We start from the raw sequence: 19,708 nt of genomic DNA, 5'->3' as shown, positions 1-19,708 counted from the left end.
TAATAAAATATTATCTATATATTTATTTTGTGTATTTAAAATATATACATATAATATTACTTTGTATGAGAGAAATCCTCTTGCACCATGTGATGAGATGCATCGAGTCACTGACCAATTCTAAACTATGCTACTCGAAATGTAAACTTAAAAACGACTCTTACCGTTACAAAACATATCAACAAATCCAACAAACCCATCATTCCAATGAAATACAGACCATTATTATCAACCATTTTACCGATCGTTAAATACGAAAGTTCAGAGAAAAGTATCCAAAATGAAAGAATACAATAAAAAAGCCTAAATACAAAAATCTATGATGGCTTTTCAAGACAGATTTTAACTCGGGGTATCAATAAATAGTAGATTCAGTACAGGCAGCTGACCTGTTACCTATTCTTCATGCCCATTTTATTAATTCTGTGATGGATTGACAAAGCCAAAATTAAGAAATATCGAACAGGTCTTTTGTGGCCGTGACTCGATTTATGACAAATCACATTCACATCACTTAAAACATGGTGGTTACAAGAGACAATTTCCATATGCATCTGTTGTAATAGTAAAAATTGAATACATCAAAGACAACCCAAGCTGAAACACTACAAAACTTCCTGATCGATAAGATTCATCAATTGGATACCGATCGGCTGTCAATAATCAAGAATAATAGGTAAGCATGTGTAAATTAATGGAAGTGACTTACATCGACAGCTGAGCATGCCATAAGATGATCAAACTTGTACTGAGATCTGCCCTTTCCTGCAAGCAGAATCGAGCATCAAACCATGTAAGTCATCCCGACCTGCATGAGATGTGAGTGGGGAACGCTTAAATTCGCAATACCCCTCCGGCAGTTCTTTCTCAAGAAAGCATAGAAATAATTTATGACAAGCTTCTTGATAAACCAGGAATCCTTCCTTGCTCGAATATCTCCATGGCCAAGAAGATAAACAACCCCGGAGTCTTTTGCTTTGCGAATAAAAGACAGCTCCCTCTCCAGACTCTGCTCTGGATCAGAATTTGAAGAATCTACAGACATTTCAGGCTTCACCTCTTTGGAGGTGCTAGCCTCTGAAATGGGCTCACTTTTGTCCTTGAACTCAGCCAGGAGAGGAACATTCAGCGAGTAGACACTTCCATTGGGAGCTATGACAAGTCTCGTGCTAGTTAAATCATCCTCAGAATCATTATCATCATCCCCATCACTTTCCAATGACCGTTCCTGGGCTTCCCGACGAATGAACTTCTCAAGGCTCTCGATTAACAGCTGCTCAAATGCCTGGTGATTTTCTTTACGAACATCCTTATACCCATACCTATAGCAGTAGTTATATTAAACTTAAGGTATCATCAGCCAAAGAGGCAAACAAAGCTAAAATGAAAATGGTAAAGGAAAAAGCTAAAAATATAGGTGTAAAAAAATCTGGGGAAAAAAGAAGGCAGAATTAGCTTTTCAAATTTATTATTGAATTTCTTCCCAAAAATCATTAACACATTTGGCATTCCAGGTCAAGCAAGGTCACCACTATATTATCTGTGAGCTTACACAATAAACCTCATCATGATAATAACAGCTCAGAATTTGCAGGAATAGAGCATTTACCGGGCTATACATCGGAATATGTGGTAGCTTTTTGGACACACTCGGCGGAAAAGGAACCTTTCACTTTGCAGCACTACAGGAACTGGAACATACTTTATGCAAACAAATATAATCATGGAGTGAATTGCTGGAAGAGTGGTCAGAAAATGGCCAAAAATTGCAGGTATTCCCTTCGCCAACTCATTATAAAGCAAGCCAATTCCTGGAGCTCTAATTGTCCCAAGATTGCTGCCCAGTTCTCTCATCAAATCCATCGACATTTTTTGCTTGACTTCAGTTTCATATTTAAGCTTACTTCCATAGTTCCAGATGAACATTATTAAAAACATTACTATGGCGAAAACCAATATTATCCAACTTCCATCCCCCACACTCCCCAAAACAGATGAGAAAAAGGTCAGCTCCATTCCCAGAAAGAAAACCACAAAACTAAGCACAATTATAATGTTTATCTGCCATATAAGAAGCATAACAATAGTCACTAAAACCGTTGTCATCATCATCACTCCCAGCTCAGCAATGCCTGTAAAATATTTCCAACTTTAGAAGTTGTATTCTCGAAAACAATAAAAGAAGAAAGTCAGCAATATAAAACTTCAGAGGCTGTTTTCAGGCACTGCATAGCAGATATCTGGAGACAAAAAACCATCAGAAGTAGCTCTACTCACTAATAATCCTTTGCTTCCTAATGATAGAATTGAGAACTTAATACAACATTTTTCTCCAACTTACAGTCTCCTTTTATTCATTCCCATACAGTAATTAGGTAAAAACAAATAAAAGCAAATACAATTTTACAGTTTTGAAGATCACTAATATTTTCTTCCAAAGCACACAGCAATATTTAACCAAGCCTTTCACAATCGGCTAGCAAAAGTCTTGCTAAATTCACCTAAGTAGAATTAGCATACACTACTTCACTGCACAAAAGAGGGTGTGTGAAACAATGCTTAAAGCAACTAAAACTTGGAAAAACTGTTTAAATACTGTGTGGTATCATTTTTCTACATACATAAATATATACAAGAAACAAATGCCCAACTAGAGTAGGAAAGTTCAGGAGATTCAAAAGAGTATTACCATATGCATTTCCTATCTCAGTAATGCTTGCGATAGAGCAGACAAACAACACACACATGGCAAGCAAAAACCAATTAATAACTGGGATATAAATCTGGCCCATGAATTTTCGAGAGGTATGGATGATTTTAAGACGAGGAAAACAACCAAGTGCAGTTGATTGTTTTATGCATGAAAATGTTGCTGTTGTCATTGCCCGACTTGAAATCAGTGCAGCAATAGTGGCAATGAAGAGGACAGGCCAGAAAGCGGCAGCTGCAGACAAAAAATAATAGCTTAACACTTAAAAATCTCCAGCAAATACACAATGCAAAAAGAAAAAAGAAGGATTAATACATCTTCACAACATTAAAAGTATTTGTGATTTTACAGAACAAATAATATAGTATAAGAAACAAATCGTACAAATTATAGAAGAAAACTAATCCATTTTCAAAGTATTCGCATTGATGGAGGCACATGCAAAGCTTACTTGGAATGCAATTGAAAAAAACATGCTCAGCTCCAGAAGAGTTGTCCATAAGGTAAGCTGCTTGACCCAAATATCCCAACAGAAGGCATGGTAAAACGAGAAATATAAATGTAAGCTGCAGAAAACCACTATCAAATACATCAGTATAATATCAATAACATCTAATCACCAAATGGTACTGATTTATCAAAGGTAAAGTAACAATATCTAATCCAAATAAGGCTACTCTGTAGCACCTTTACCTGAACTGATCGCACTGAAAAGTAGCAAAGATCCGCAAACATTGCCTCAGAACCTGAAACAAAATCCAAAAGCAGCAATTATAAAAGAAATGGCAATATAGAATTCAGAAATGCAATCATCAATGTAAGATTCTAACACTGGCAATATAGGCTACTCTTGGAAGAATAGACTTGAGATCATAGATGAAACTAGAAGTCTAGCAAATTCTAACAATGCAATTTTGGCCAATTATAGAAAAAGAAGAATATCGAGTCATGATGTCACTGACAAATTGAAGAATGAAGATGAGAGACCTCAATTTTATCCTTCCAAAAAAACCATCATTTAATCTAACAATCCTAGCTCCATCCATCAATCTACTTAATCCTTCAAACGCTAAAGTTAACTAGAAGTAAGAAGGGTCTTCTTGCCTTAATCCTTGGAAGAACCAAAATGTCCCTGATGTCACAACTTTTATTCCACAACATCGTGACAAGAGCAGCAAGTGTGGAAAGCAAATGAGGTTGTGTGGTTTCACAAAGCATTCAAGTGGTACGTGACAACTAAGATGTGAGGTGGGTTTCCTTCTATCACATTGGCAAGGTTATATAAGACTCTTTAGGAGGGAGGTACTCCATGAAATGGGAGTGCATGACCACGTTGATAGGGGTTCTTCATAGTTGACAATGAAGAAGAGATTAGATCATCCCTACACAAACTGGTTAGGAACTAGAACAACTACCCTAATGAATCCGTGGAAGGACGAAAATAATGAACCTCAAGCCAATAAATAGTGTACATGTAGGCTTACTAGGCTCAAAGGTGAAGTTGAGGTGTCGCATTAGTCATTCTACTGCATTGAAACTCTAGGCCCACAACAAATGGTATCAGAGCACAAAAAAAAAAAAAAGGTGTTAGCAATGTAATGCTTCCTTCTAAACAATCTTAACTACAAAAGAGTCTCTCTTGTACTTGCAATAATACATTGGGACCTCTACGATGCACGTTGAGCACTACAATGGGAGGAAAGTTGACATAAGAGAGTGCAACAAGTAACATTGAGGGCAGGCAATGTGCAAACTACATAGTCCGATACACATGGATGGTTGTGCATGTTCATAGGGGTTTTGTGTGCTACGAGGAAGTAGCACATCATTCACAATGTTGTAAAGGATCAAGATGGCAATGGATTCACGTCTAAAGGTAACTAGTGTCCCTTTAGTTGTTGGTGGCAAATGTAGCTGATCTTCTAAGGTGTCATAACAGATCAACACGACAATGGAGTCATGCTTGTAGGAATTGGTGTCCCTTAAAGCCATAATGTGGTGCAACGAGTTGAATACTTGGACGACTGTCTAACAAGCATTCACAAGAATGATATACACAGGAGCATGCATAAAAACAGGGGTAGGAGAGCGTCACGACCTTATTTTGCAACATCGTGACAAAAGCAACAATTGTGGAGAATGTACAAGGCAATGTAGTTTCACGAAGCATTCAAGTAAGGTATGAAAATTGAAACGTGAGGTGCGTTTCCTTCTGTCACGTTAACAATGCTTCATAAAACTCTTTAAGAGAGGTGCTCATGGAAAAGGAGTGCAAGACTGAGCCAATATGAATTCTTCTTAGTGAATAATGAAAAAAGGATTAAATCATCTCTACACAAACGAGAGCTAGAGTTGTTTCCTTGATGAGTCTATGATTGGAAAAAACCCGTGAACCTCAAACCAATGAATGGCATACACGTAGGCTTAAATTGTTAAAGGGTCAAGTTGGGTGTCGCAAGGGTCATTCAACGACATTGAAACTCTAGGCCTATGACACTAGGAAGCCCATTATAAAAATAAAAAAGTTTATCGATTGTAAGGGACCCTTAACCATATCCTCCACCTATAGCAAAACCCTAAGCCTTTAGGAGATAATCCAAGAAATTCCATTTCAATTTATAATATGTCTTCTCAAAGTGGACTTTAATCACCATTGCCTCCACTTCTCCACATATTCATTAGCCAACAAAGCGATATGAAAAACCTCCCTACCTTCAACAAATGTTGCTTGTCCTTTAAATACCTATTTCAACATAAAAGAGAGACCCTTGGCAAGAACTTTGCACAAGCTCGTAGGTATCAAATATATATCTTCAAGGATTCTTTTGTATTTAGGGATAAGGTAGACAAATGTAGCATTTCCCATTAGTTATCGCAATAAACACTCACCCACGAAAAAATTCCCGTGAAACATCATTAAATTGTCCATAACAATGTTTGAATGTACAAGGAAAGCCAGCCAGCCTTGTGCATTCTCTGTGAAACATTCAGCAGCAACATTCAAAAAGGCCCCTTTAATCTCTCGTGCAATAAAACAATCTCTCAAAGCAGCCTGCTTAATTCTTTGGAGATAGGATTCCAATTGATTGTGTATAGTATTGGTCTTCTAACACCCAATTCAAGTACAACTTCATAAAATTATTACAATCTCTTCATCCTCAATATTTTATTTTAATAAGAATCATGCCATCCCATCACAATCCATCATTTGTTTATAGCTTCTGACTGGGTTTCTATTTTTTAGGGGTTTTGGACACTATAACTAACTCAATAATTGCACTTTCCCAAACAGAACAGGATATATTTAAAAAACAAATCTACAAGTAAAATTCAGTGACTTGCCAATTATGCCCTTAATGAAACAGCAAATGATATATTCTTAATCTATAAAGCTAGACTATGCTAGACTCAATAATCTAGATGGAATCTAGCAATTGAATGTACGGTTTAACAATCTAATTAAAGCATGCTAGACCATGCTATATGGTGCTACACTTGGTAGTCTAGCATATGCTATTTTTGTCCTTGTTATTTGATTAAGGGCCATAAATTTTAGCAATGTAATTTTATGGCTATATCTACCCTTCAAACAAAACCCTGACATTTTGAGAATTGAAATTAGGGACAGTTATATATGAGAAATTTACAAAATTCTAGGAAACATTATTGTATTGTTAAACCCTTACCTCACCCACTTTGGATTAGCTTTTGCCAACAAATAATTTCATCTACAAATTCCAATCCCAAAGTCTGGTTACCAGCCGACATCTTTTGAAAAGTTCCTCATTTTGCCAATCATGATGCCTTCCCCTTTCAACTTATGGAGCACCTAGATTCTTCTCTCTAACTACCTTTTTTCCTACTTAACATTCTGCCTACCCCCTGAACCATTTTATCATTAATTTATTACCTCCCACCTAGGCCCTTGATTCTTTTGCTACCAAGCCTCATCGTATATCTTAATTTGGAAAGTTTGGTTTCCATTGTATTGCTATTAAAACAAATAGACTAGACACTAATGTTCTTACAAAAATTTAAAAAAAAATAAACACAACAAAAACAAGCATACCGTTCAGATTTATAAATTCTAATTTCTTTTACATTCAAATTGGCTCAAATTTCAAATAAAAAACAACACTTCAAACTATTCCAAGAATAGCATGCTCACCTGTTGCACAAAGAATACAACCTCCAAGGGCATACCAAGCCTTAGTTGAGTTTCTCTTGAAAAATATATAGATGTGAATGGGATTAAATGCCCTCAAGACACTGCTATCATATTTTACAAGGTTATAAATCCCAATGCCACCAAGAGAGCAAAACCATATAAATAAAGCAGGACCTACAGCCATTCCCACTTTGCTTGTACCAAACTTTTGTACACTGAACAAAATTACAAGACAGGCAACTGAAATCATCCGTACTTCATCTGCACCCAAGACAAAAAAAATGGCATAAAAAGATTAACTAATATAATAACTATTTTGCTAAATAAATTTTACAAACCATTAAATCGCAAGCATAATATTTGGAAAGGGAGAGATAAAATAAAAATTCTATTCAGTTACGGAAAATTGTCTCATTTCATACTTTTATACTACTTCATAAATTACTATAGTCGTCATATCCTACCAAAGAAACATATTCCGTATATTGGGCATGCAAAATAATTATCTGTTCACATTAATAAAAAATCTACAACCATTCATCAAAAACCTCTAATGTGCTTTTATTTAATGCAATGGTATTAATAAAAATTATGTTTATTGATGGGATGGTGAACCATTTAAATATCAAATGCATTATTAGCAGAGTTTTAATCAATAAATCTTACTTGAAAATGCAGCATAAAGAGTAATGAATTTAAACAAAGAGTCGCAAATTCTACACCTAGAGTAATGAATCCCTCATTAAATAAAGATACTACTTGTTACCTCAGCAAGTTACTCCAACACCACACTCACAGTCACATAATTGATATGGAGAACAAATGACTAAACCAAATTTTAATTCTTATTTTCAAAAAACACCAATCTCAATCTTTGGCTCAATGCGATTCAGCTGGAAAATCAATCAAAGTTCGCAACAAAATCCAAATTAAGTCATGACACCAAGTTCAGACAGCAGGATCAAGGCCAAGCTATAATCTTTTACTACATTACTCCATCAATAAAATTAATCTTAGTTCACAGCATACAATCATACTTAAGCCATGGTACTATGGGCGCTAGGTGAAAGTTGCTCCAGGTTTTCAAACCAAAAAAGAACACAGATACTATATCTGCCCCATTCCAACAAATTCCAACTTAGCATAGCCCAATGTAAAGTTTCATATCTGCCTCTAAACAAGACCAGCCAGATATAAGAAGAAAAACTTCATATTTAGCAATTTCTCTTAGAATACAGTTATCAATGGTATCAACTGAACACGTTCTTTGCACCTTTCTACTCCATGTGAATGAATGTTCTTATATAATTGTGATGGTATACTTTTTGCTACATTTTATGATCTTTATCTATACTGTTTATAGTAATCTCATCTTCTTTGTATGACAAGTTTTAATTAGCATGCTTCTCCCAATTATTGCAGCTTTGAGCATCAGAAAAGATGATCGCTTATCCTCTCCTGATAAAACCGGCAGACCAATCTAACTGCATATGCAAAATTGCTCTCATAGCTTCATAATCCTATATAACATAGGGTTTTAAAGAGGAATACATTTATATATAAATACATATACATTTTTCTGTGGGTGAGCCACTTTGATATAAATGACTCATCATGAGTTTTCAAATTTCTTATTGCATACTTACCCAAAAAAAAAAACCCAAAAAAAAAAAAAAAATTCTTATTGCATAAAGTACTATCAAACAAGTCAAATTTTTCTTACATGGAATGCACTACCCTGAGTATGACATGACTCCTTAAAGATGCATTGTTGCATCATTTGTCAAATTCAGGCATATTTTTTAGTATATACTGAAATCATGTATGCATTCAATTGTTTACTGAACAGCATAAGTCATTGTAGCATAAGTAAACAGTAAAACATGTTCATTTCATTTGATTCAGAAATCTCCCTATTGGTCACCATGAAGATCACATGGAAATTGGATTTTGTCATTTTACATTTTGTAATGAACAAACAATTTGCAAATGTTTATTCACTGTGAACAAGAAGTAATATGTACAATTGTAACAGATGTTTGTCATGACAATGACAGCATGGAAAAATTGTTCCCTGATTTAATTATGGCGTTGGGTTGCTGGTATTAAAGGATTTTACAGAAGGAAATTTTGTATTAGTCGTGACAAGAAATGAAATTTTGATTCAAATGTAATTTTTTCTTGACGAGAAATATAGATGATTGTATAACAGAATTTTGATGAAGGTTGAGACTCCTTTGTGTTGAGGTGTCTGAGGATAACAGTTACTGGCATGTGTATATCATAGAGTAATTTAATACAATAGTTTATTAGATTTCAAGAACTACAAAAACATATGGCACTCAATCAAAGTTTTTTACAGATTGAAAGGTTGCCCCTTGACTTTTACCCAAGTAAAACGGGGTAGTTTTCTCAGAAACTCAAGGCTTTAACCATTTTCCCTGTCCCATGATTCTTCTACTGGTTTGAATGAATTTCTTCATGTGCAATTAATGGTTTTTACTAATCTTTCATATATACTAAAAGTTTTGCTTTCAAAACTGGAATTAAAAGTTTCTGACAATTTTTAAAATCTAAAAACTTCTATTTCAAGAATTCAAATACCTTCTTCCTCAAATACCAGTGTTGCAAAGAAAAAGACTGGTATCTAAACAAATTGTAGCTTTTTTTCTTCCCTCAACATCAGAAACTTAATAATGTTTCCAATGTGTTTAAAATATTTCCTAACGCTTAATTCATTTACTTGGTCAATTTTCAGGTCAACATATTCAGTTCTTTTTTCTTTTCAGTGGCACAGTCACATGAGCAAAACATCATCCCTTTCATCCCTAAAAGGAGGCAGACATTTACCATTTGCTAGGAACAGTAAAGTCATCATATTTTAACCTTTCCAAGAAAGAAAATGAAAAGCTCATTATTAAATATCAAAAGGCAAAAAAATAATGAAAACTCAAAGAACAAAAGCTCAGTTGATTGAGGATATCACATTACCTTGCTCAATGGCGGTTACTCCAACCTTAAGACCACCAACAGCTGACATTACTGCACTCAGAAAGACTTGTATATATAAATAACAATGCAAAATAAGCATATGGAATAGATTATTTATCAGCATAACTCTATCAGCATAACTGTAAGCATTAGCATAAAAGAAACAACATATAAAACCTGACATTGCTGGTGTAACAACTCCATCAGCTATCACCATAGAAGTACCAGCGAGCACTAACATCAATAGAAGCCTTTTTAGAGTCTGTGAGTTCTCAAGTCTTTCCTTGATTTTCAGTGATCTCTCCAGTTCAGCTGATGGTACCTTTAGTCTGAAACTTGATATACGGGCATCAGAAGGAAGTTGATTCGGAAGAAGACTGACCTTAGCATGCCGACAAATCAACGAGTACAATGCAAAAGTACCACCTGCAACAATGAAGTACCACGTGAATGGTACACATTGGTTTTGCACTTAAGTCAATTACATACATAAGTAAATGCATGCATGCATGTTTGGAAATATAATCATATATTACAGAGACATTAAAAGTTCAAGGATATGGTTTACAACTTCTAGCATACCTTCACCATCATCATTGGCCCAAAGAACAACAAAGACATACTTCACCAGTGGAATCAAGATCAAAGTATATAAAACCAGTGATAATGCCCCAATAACATCTTCCTTTCCTTTAATAGGTGCCTTGGTAAACATCACATCAAAGGTATATAACGGACTTGTTCCAACATCACCAAAGACAACACCAAGTGTCTGGAAAGCAAGTACAATTCTCTTTCCCACACTGAAGTCCTGCATTACAATTACACGATTCAGGTAGTAAGCTTTGACTGTTATATTCACTGCTTTGCAAAACAAAGTTACAAATTGAAAATTCAGTTGTTCATATTTGGTGATCTTATGCTTACCCACTCAAATATGCAAAAAGTGTTTACATATTCAAAACTTGCCCTAAGCAGACAGGAATTCTCATAGCAAGCAAAGAGACCAATGTAATAACAATCCAAGCATGGCTCAGCATATTACAAAGTCTAGGTTTCTTCGTTCATTTAAAGATCCACATCTGATTCAGACAAACCAGCCCGTCACAATAATCTAATAATTCCACTAATTTTTAAATAATAGAAGATGATGTTTTCTAATTTTAAGGTGATTTATTTCCAATCCACTACGCAAGAAAAAACTTATTAATCTGATAAAACTACCACATGTGAGTTCGCACAACAGAGTGATCAACTAAAGCTGAAAAGAAGCAAAATTTTAATCCCGAACACAATGCACCTCATACTCATTTCGAATGGCACCCGGGATGTCAAGAGCTTCGACATCAAATGAATCAATACGAGGTCCTGTCCGAATCAAGCGTTGTTCACCACCTTCCTCGTCTTCCGAATCCAATCCAGTGCGATGTTCAGACCCTCCGTCTTCCTCATCCTCATCCACCTCCGATTCGTCGTCGTTTTGGTATACCCATTTCGACTCTATTGAGTCCATTGACGACAGTCCCACGCCATTCGTAATTTCAGATCCACCTCCACTTGTCTCTTCCGCCATGTGTACAAACCAATCAATTTAGATTTAGAGTAAGATTCAAAATTGATCGCTCATAATTTTCAAAATGGATTGAATTAGAAAGAATAGGGTTTCGGTTTTGATTCCAAATTTAGTTTAGAAGAAAAAATTTTATCACGCGGTGAAGAGAAAAAGTTGTGCAATGACTGTTTAACTATTTCACTCGGTTTTTGACAAGGCAGGCAAGCAAGCGCCCCTTGATAAAAGGGAAATTTCCTGAAACGAAAACAAATTTCATGGATTGAGGACAGATGCACTTAATTTATTTCTTAAGAGAGTTTATTATTGTTATTTATTTATTTTTCCTCGAGATAATTTGGTGTTAACCAAGTCGACTTTGTGAACTCCTCCACCTTACACTCATCAAGTGTGTTAATTTAGGAACCGCATAATTATAATATTTGATGGTGTAATTGGGTAATTTTAAATTATAATAAAATTATATATATTTATTTTTTATATATAATTAAATTATTGTAAATTAAAAATATAATTTAAAGTGAATACAAGTAATATTAGATTTTAAATTATAATTGAATTAAATATAAAATAATACTTAATTAGACTTTATCATATCAATATTAGTATTAAAATTGATATTTATTATAAGTGTACATATCATCACTCAAAATTAGTAAGTTAAAATAGAACTTTAACATCTAATCTTCTATTTCAATCAACCTTGTTAGTTATTGTTGTATAATTAAACTTCGTTTTAGTCAAATGTATGAGAGTGATATCGAAAAAAGCAACCAGCTATATGATTAATAACTAAACATGTCACTTACATATATATCAACCTTAAATATGAATAGATGATTCTCTATCCAAAAGCAACAATAACAAAGACATTTGGTGGTATCAACCATTCCTACAATTTCCTTAATATGTCATTTCAGCCTCCCAATATCATTATAGGATTGCATAATAATGTTTTATTTCAGTATAATAATGTGATCAACTAATATCATTTAGACATTTATAGTTAATGTATTAAAATTTAGACATATCAATTATAGAATTATTCCAAAGGACAATAATCGGTAATCAATATTATTATTCTACCAAACATAACAATGGACGTAGGTTTTGAGTAACAAATCGAACCACCTTAAAAACATTATATTTATTATTGTTTTCCATCCATGTTTGCACTAAATCACACACGACAATTTGATGTATATCTTATTGGTGTGATTTTTTGCATTAACAAATTGATGTCAAGGTACGGATCACTAAAAAACTATTTCATTTTTCCAATAAAAATATAGTTTTAATCAATCTCCTACAAGACTCTTTTTCTAATGCCTCCCTGTGCAAAAAGGTCAAAGAAAGCTCTATGTGATTAGGTCGTTGAATCTAATTATAATATCTTTACCTTAGGATAACTCGATCTTATCGTTAAGAATCAACTTGTCTCAATTGTTATAGCACAATCGATAGCATCTAACGTAGATGCACACCTAAATTATGTCATTGGTAGTCTGAGCAATGTCATCACTATCTTAATCCATCATATGGACAATGTTGCTCTGATAGTACAATTAAGGACCCAAGTTCCCTCCCAACACATGATCATTACAAGGTCTAAAGCCTTTTGCATAGTTAACTATTGTTTTTGTTTGTAAACACAATATTAAAACACATTGAGTAGGGGATCTCAAATCCTCTCCAATGTATGAACGATAACTTACATCATAAACTCGCTACTACCCATGACAACACCTATGTACAACATGTAAACTATAACTCATGTCAAGACGGTGTCAACTAAATGACAAGCAAGATGTAACTTACAACACAACAACATCAATCAATAATGTGCAGAATAAGCATCTAGATTGAAGAGACTATTCATCTACTTAGCTTGAATCGCCGATTGGAGAAGAGAGCAATGAAGAGAGACAAACCGTCAAAAGGAGAGAATATATTAGAAGAGAGAGATTGTCAAAGATAATGTTGAAAGAGTGATCGAAGATTAAAGAGTAAACCTTATAGAGAAAAATGTTGTTTTTTAAACTTAGTCTAATGGAAATTATTACTTTTTAAAATTTAGAGAAAAAAAAGAAGATAAATTTTGAAGACTAATAAAATCTGATTAAGTTTAATTGCCGATAAATAGATAAATTTTTTTCAAAATTAAAGAATAAAAATTAAAAAAAAATATTTAGGTAAGAATAAATCCTTTAACCTTAAAATAACTAGTAAATTAGATATTAATTATATATTATTATATATCTAAATATTATTTTATTATTAATTTTAAATTGATTAATCCCATAATTATATATAATTATTAATATTTAATTTTAAATTTAAATAATCTTATTTTAGTCTCTATAAGAAAAAAAAAAAAAAGGGGTATTGATGGTAATTAACGAATAAGAAAGGAGCAATTAAGTAATCCACGTGTATAAAAAGCGGGAGTCTAGAATGCCCCAGAATTCTAAAGAGTTCTCGATCTTCGTTTGCTCCACACAAACCCTAGCCCTAGTCTTCTCGCGCATCCAATCGAGGAAGAAATATGTCTCACTTCGGAAGGTCAGGCCCACCAGACATCACCGACACCTACTCTCTTCTCGTCCTCAACATCACCTTCCGTAAGTTCTCTCTCTCATTCGCCGCTAACTCTGTAACTAATTTGTATTCACATGAATAATTCATTATTTTTTTAGGTTTTTAATTTTAATTGTTTTCAGGCACCACTGCTGATGATCTGTTTCCGCTTTTTGATAAGTACGGCAAGGTCGTCGATATCTTCATCCCCAGAGATAGACGGTAATGGATATTCATTTAGCCCTTACCTGTTTCTATCTATCTATCTATATATTTATGAACGCTGATGCTCGTTAAATTTACTTTGATAATTTTGATAGCCTGTAGTCACTATTTGATTGTTGGGTGAATCGTGGCGTTTACTTTATCTCGACCTGTTTAATACAGAACTGACTGTATATAATAATGTTATTCATTGTTGTGAAGGACGGGTGATTCTCGTGGTTTTGCATTTGTGCGTTACAAGTATGCAGATGAGGCTCAGAAGGCAGTTGAAAGGCTGGATGGTAACTATGTTTGCTTTTCTTGATAAATGTGTTTCTTCTATATGTGAATGATTCATTGGCTGTCAAATTGATTAGTGCTCTTTGATTTTTTTTAGGACGGGTTGTTGATGGCAGAGAAATAACTGTTCAGTTTGCAAAATATGGCCCAAATGCTGAGAGGATGTAAGTGCTGATTTCATACAAATAAATATAGTATTTTTTATTTGTTACTTTACATAATGTTTTATAGGATTGCGATCATGCTCATGTTTATATTATATTAATTTGAAGATAAATAAATATTACCAACCATATTGTTTGACATTCGTAATTAGGACCATTTTCAGTGTCTTCCATTTTATTGAAGCAGTTGACATGTCCTATTACGAAAACTGCCTGGCTAAAGCTTATTTAGGAGATGTTTTTTATTTATGTTTTATGACTTTTGTGGAGCCGCCAAATTAAGTTCTCAGTTAGGTAAAGTGTGACCATTTTACCAATAGTTGAGACCTAGTCCAGTGAAATTTCCTGGCATTGCATTATGTGCTTTTATAATATAAATAATATGTATTTAGAGATAGAGTGTTTGGATTTCTTGGTTTTCTAGGTTGAAATTTGTGACGGTTTTACTGATCTCTATAGCTGGGAATGCAATACTTTAACCAAATTGTTCTACCTGGTGGTCAGAATTTAGTTTGAACTCCTGTAACTTATCAATCATTAACTTGCTATTTCAGTCATAAAGGAAAGATTAGTGAGTCATTTCCAAGAACACGACACAGGTCAAGAAGTCGCAGTCCTCGAAGGAGGTAAGCACTACTTTCCTTTGTATTTTATATCCTTGTTAGTATCACGTGTGAGTCTCAGATTTTTTTTTTTTTTTTTTTTTGCTTTTGTATGATAGTGTAGCTGACAACCTAGAACTTTGGATGGCTTTCTTGTTCTTGGATCATGTGGTGGAATATTTTGTAGTTTGTCTACTGTACCATTTTTTGCTCCATCACTGAAACTGATTTTGTAAGGGTTTATCATTTCTGAATTTTACCACCGTTGATGCACCAATTGATTTGAAATTATTTCCTTGAATGATCTCAGATAATAAGCAAGTTATCATCTTTAAATTCTACCATATCTATTTGATTTAATAATCTTGTTTGAAAAAAAAATGTCTGTATGGAGCTTAGTGATGTCTCTTATATGTGAAAATGGTTTTTTTTTCCCATGGTCCTCAATGATGGGAGGAAACAGCATTGAAAAATCATCAGCCAAAGAAGGGTGTGGGTAGTAGTTAAGTGCACCTCCTCTGTCAGATTGATTAACTTCTCTTTTGAATTCCTTGGTTTTTCAAGGATAAGAAGTTGATGCATTGGCGTTTATTGATGTCAGGATGTCTAAAAAGGGATTCTTGAAATTATGCAAATTGGAACCACCCCCCCCCCCCCCCCAAAAAAAAAATTAATTAAATAATAAATTGAGTGGGCAACCTGGAAAGCTAATGAGTTGGATTTGGTGGATATAAAATCTTCTTTATGTGGTATAGAAACGGATTGATTAGTTTTTCATGTTTAAATTACAGTAGAGTGGATGCTATTAGATTGAGATTTGTCTTTAATATGTCTGTGTCTCTGTGTGTGTGTTTGCATGTATGTGTGTACATACATACATGCACACACACTTTTTTGTTATCCAATATGATTTGTTGCTCCGTATCTTCAGGCATCGGGATGATCACAGAGATAGGGATTATAGGAGGAAAAGTCGCAGTAGAAGCTTGGATAGGTATGATCGTGATAAATATCGTGGGAGGGACAGAGATTATCGTCGCAGAAGTAGAAGTCGAAGTGCCAGTCCTGACAATTCTAGGGGCCGAGGCAGAGGTCGATATGATGATGATCGCCGGAGTGCTAGTCGATCAGTTGACAGGTTCTTGCACTATGAAATCAACCTGTTTCATTGTATTAACTTAGTTGTCTTCATGTTTGTACTTGGACTTATAATTAAAATATTTTCTTTATGCTATTTGTTCTTTTCAAAGTGCATCCCCTCCTCGGCGTAGTCCTAGTCCTCGCAGGAGTATTTCTCCTCGCAAGATTTCTCCTAGGGGTGAGAGCCCGGATAGACGCAGTCGTGATGAACGATCTCCAACTCCTCGTAGTGCTTCGCCACGAGGTCGTCGTGCTGATTCCAGAAGTCCATCTCCAAGAAATTCAGATGTTGATGTGAGTTTATTACACCTGATGTTTACTCTTATGCTGCATTCTGAAATTGATTTTTAAACATGTTACTTCTGAATTTGTTTGTTGTAGGATTGATTTGGTGGCCACATGGGAATTCATGGAGACAACTCATGTAATGTACTTGATTGATGTTGCCAATGTTCAGCATTTAGTCACCATGCAATTTATGATGCAAATATTTAATTGATGGTATTGTTAGGACTGATTTCTTGGGTTTTCTGCAATGTCTCTGTTGAACCTCATGCATCTACTTCTTAGTTGTGGTTGTTTGGTGTTCTGGACTTCAAGTCGTTAGGTTGTTATTTGCTTATCAATCAAAGATTTTGTATTTTAGGTTACTTTTTTTGTGGGTTCATTTCCAAGGTTTTTTCCCCATCTGCTCTGTTTAATTTTTGTTCTATAATGCTCTTATCTGAGTCTCAGCAAGTGATTCTGTTTCATTCAATATATGGCCCCATTTTGTTTGTTGTAGTTTTATTGCAGGAGCTCTGATTCATCTTAATTCCTGAACCATTTATTGGGTTTTATAGTTATGTTCGGGAAGAGAGTGACTGGGGGCTCTGATGGAGAGAATGTTGGTATGGCTATTGTAGCAGTTGATGCTGTTTGTAAATCATAGGTCGATGATCGTTGATTGTGATGCTGGTTGTCATTATGCTGATTGCGCAAACAAAATATGATAAACTTATTTTCTATGAATGATCTTGTAATTGGTAAGATCCATAGTTAAGTCTTGGTTTTTAAACCATTGAATGATTCAGGTTTCTAACTTTTGACCTGATTATCCTCTGGTCTTTGCTGATTTGAAAGTATTGGCCCTGAAAGACATAGTAGTTGCCGTGATGATAAAAAAGGGTGCACACAAGTTGAACGTGTTTTAACCTGTGGCTGATGCTGCATATGAGAAGTCCTATGATATGCTGGTTTGCAGCCACAATAATCTGACAGGTTAAATGTTCTATTTAAATTATATATTTGGGGTATTTCCATGAAATTTAAGGACATTTAACTCTAGCCGCTGAAGTTTATAAGTTATGTTGCTCAATGTAGTGAGTTGTAGCTCATTGGTCCGTGACTGTAGCTGTAGCTGTAGCTGTGAAGTGGTAGCTGATTCCTATTCTGTTTGTCATATATGTGAGAACGTGGTTAACTTTGAAGTACTAACGAATAATCACATGGCGGGCTGTTGCTGCCCATCCTGCTGGGGTTGGGGTCTTAATTGATACTAGCCATTGGTCTGCTGCCTTGCTGGTTTGCAATTCAAATGATTTTTCTTTGACTTGCATTCTATGGTTGATTTATGTGGTCGTGCGATGCATTTTCTTATAAATCAATCCTTCTCCTCCTATTTAATTTCAACGCATGATGCTGATTCTTTGATCAGAAGTCAGCCATAATTTATTTTTAATGTTTTGTTTATTCAAAAGAAATCTAGGTTTTGATCTTTTTGGAGCTTGCCGTTACCTTAGAAGGATGTATTTCCTGTTGCCTTCCTATACTAGACATCATGGATCTGGCATTCTGAGTTTGCTTCAGTTTCATGTGGGATTGTCATTGGAATCATATATATCATTGCGGATATTTATAGCCTGTCTTGAATCATTAAATCTTGTTTTTAATTCATTATTCTCTTGCCTAGTGTTTTGTAGTTTTCACATTGTATTTTATTTGATCTCTTCTTGCATAGATATTTAAAAAATCAACATATAAAGTGCCCCTAAGTCGTGTTAAACACCACTCTTTGAAATTGTTGAGAACAGAATTCAGACAAATGGCTGATTGGTAGTTTTAGTAGATTTAGTCTAACAGTAATCAGATTAGATCAAATCTGTAGCTGATAGTTGTACCAAAAGAAATTTCCAAGTGGGAAATTCTGTCAAGCTGCTCATTGTAGCCAACAACATGTTGCATTGTCTGGGTTTATCTGAGGTACATCATATCTTAATAATCTGGGAAGAAAACAAGAATTTTATGGTCGTTTTCTCAATTTTCTTGTTTGTGCAGTTTCATTGACGTATTCTGGATAATCCCTTTGAAGCAGTGGGATTCTTATGATTAAGGGGAGTTAAATGGTTTTTAAAGTGGTTTGTCCATATTAAACGTAACAAGTGTTTTTTCAAATACCCCAGCCTTATTTTAAGTTGTAGTCTGATTAGATATAGAAATGTTTTTTTCAGAATCGCGTTTACCATGGATTCAACTCACGTGGAAATAAAAAATAACTGACCCTTAACAAAGAGTGGTTCACGTTTCTACCTTGCAAGTCACCATTAATCTCTTGGAACTTTGTTTTCATCCACCAAACGTATAAATAACGCCCTCCAAATAACGAGTAAAATTGTAAATTTGTTTGTCTAAATCTGTCATGTGCTAGAAAAATCAGGTTAAAAAAAAAAAAAAAAGGGAAAAAGACTATTTCCCATCCAAATTTTAGTCTAAACTCAAAGTAACAATTACAGGAGATGAAAAAATTAAACCTTTACCTATGGTTAAACCGTCGTCTAATTTTCAGTTAGAGATAGGGGTAAAATTGTTATTTTATTTATAAATTTTGAACTTCAAAATTTTTATTATTTTTCCCCTTTAGGTTTAAAAACTAACATTTCAATCCATCTTTAAAGTTTGAAAAGTTTAGATTTCACTTCTAAGATTTGCTTCTTTCTCTGGCCATATCCGACGATCGACTTTTTCCACCTATCTCTCTTCTTCGACTATAAAGGACGAACCTTTGTCGTCAGATCTGGACGACGTTGGGCGACAGGTTTGTCTAGTTCTGGAAGAATAGATGAAGGACGACGTTTTGTCATTTTTCGTCATCTGGGTCTAGGTCGTGCAACAAGGAAATGAAGATCTCTTTGTTGCACTGTCGCCGTTTATCAGGAGGAGGTCGGAGACACGTTGGAAGATGAAGTTGAAGAGTGAGGGTAAAACTACTGTTTTTGAAAGTTATAGGGAGTGTTTGCGTTTTGA

At 34.6% G+C, this 19,708-nt stretch overlaps 2 protein-coding genes across 7 annotated transcripts; one reads left to right on the top strand and one right to left on the bottom strand.

Annotated features, from left to right (window-relative positions):
- Positions 1 to 184: 184 nt before the first annotated feature.
- LOC123214428 (potassium transporter 7-like) lies at positions 185 to 11,713 on the bottom strand. Of its 2 annotated transcripts, XR_006501840.1 has the most exons (11): positions 11,170 to 11,713; positions 10,452 to 10,680; positions 10,047 to 10,295; positions 9,870 to 9,920; positions 6,879 to 7,139; positions 3,404 to 3,456; positions 3,162 to 3,276; positions 2,690 to 2,944; positions 1,610 to 2,132; positions 710 to 1,322; positions 185 to 554 (listed from the first exon to the last, which is right to left on the bottom strand). XR_006501840.1 is itself a non-coding variant. In XM_044634185.1 (10 exons), the coding sequence occupies exons 1-10, from the start codon at positions 11,440 to 11,442 to the stop codon at positions 785 to 787; spliced, it is 2,547 nt and encodes an 848-aa protein (XP_044490120.1). In that variant the 5' UTR covers positions 11,443 to 11,713; the 3' UTR covers positions 185 to 784. The 2 variants fall into 2 exon arrangements, 1 of the variants encoding a protein (XP_044490120.1); XM_044634185.1 differs by having other exon boundaries at positions 185 to 1,322.
- A 2,179-nt stretch (positions 11,714 to 13,892) lies between these two features.
- On the top strand, positions 13,893 to 18,361 carry LOC123214427 (serine/arginine-rich splicing factor SC35-like). Of its 5 annotated transcripts, none has more exons than XR_006501838.1 (10): positions 13,893 to 14,060; positions 14,160 to 14,238; positions 14,443 to 14,522; positions 14,618 to 14,684; positions 15,239 to 15,310; positions 16,218 to 16,424; positions 16,537 to 16,720; positions 17,269 to 17,451; positions 17,549 to 17,686; positions 17,789 to 18,361. XR_006501838.1 is itself a non-coding variant. In XM_044634184.1 (9 exons), the coding sequence occupies exons 1-8, from the start codon at positions 13,985 to 13,987 to the stop codon at positions 16,811 to 16,813; spliced, it is 771 nt and encodes a 256-aa protein (XP_044490119.1). In that variant the 5' UTR covers positions 13,893 to 13,984; the 3' UTR covers positions 16,814 to 16,850; positions 17,269 to 18,361. The 5 variants fall into 5 exon arrangements, 2 of the variants coding, with proteins under 2 accessions (XP_044490119.1, XP_044490118.1); XR_006501839.1 differs by adding an exon at positions 16,808 to 16,850 and having other exon boundaries at positions 17,549 to 18,361; XM_044634184.1 differs by adding an exon at positions 16,808 to 16,850 and having other exon boundaries at positions 17,269 to 18,361.
- The last annotated feature ends 1,347 nt before the right edge of the window (positions 18,362 to 19,708 follow it).

Source organism: Mangifera indica, chromosome 4 (assembly GCF_011075055.1).
Source record: "Mangifera indica cultivar Alphonso chromosome 4, CATAS_Mindica_2.1, whole genome shotgun sequence".
Taxonomy (NCBI): domain Eukaryota; kingdom Viridiplantae; phylum Streptophyta; class Magnoliopsida; order Sapindales; family Anacardiaceae; genus Mangifera; species Mangifera indica.
This window is presented reverse-complemented; position numbering and strand designations above follow the sequence as displayed.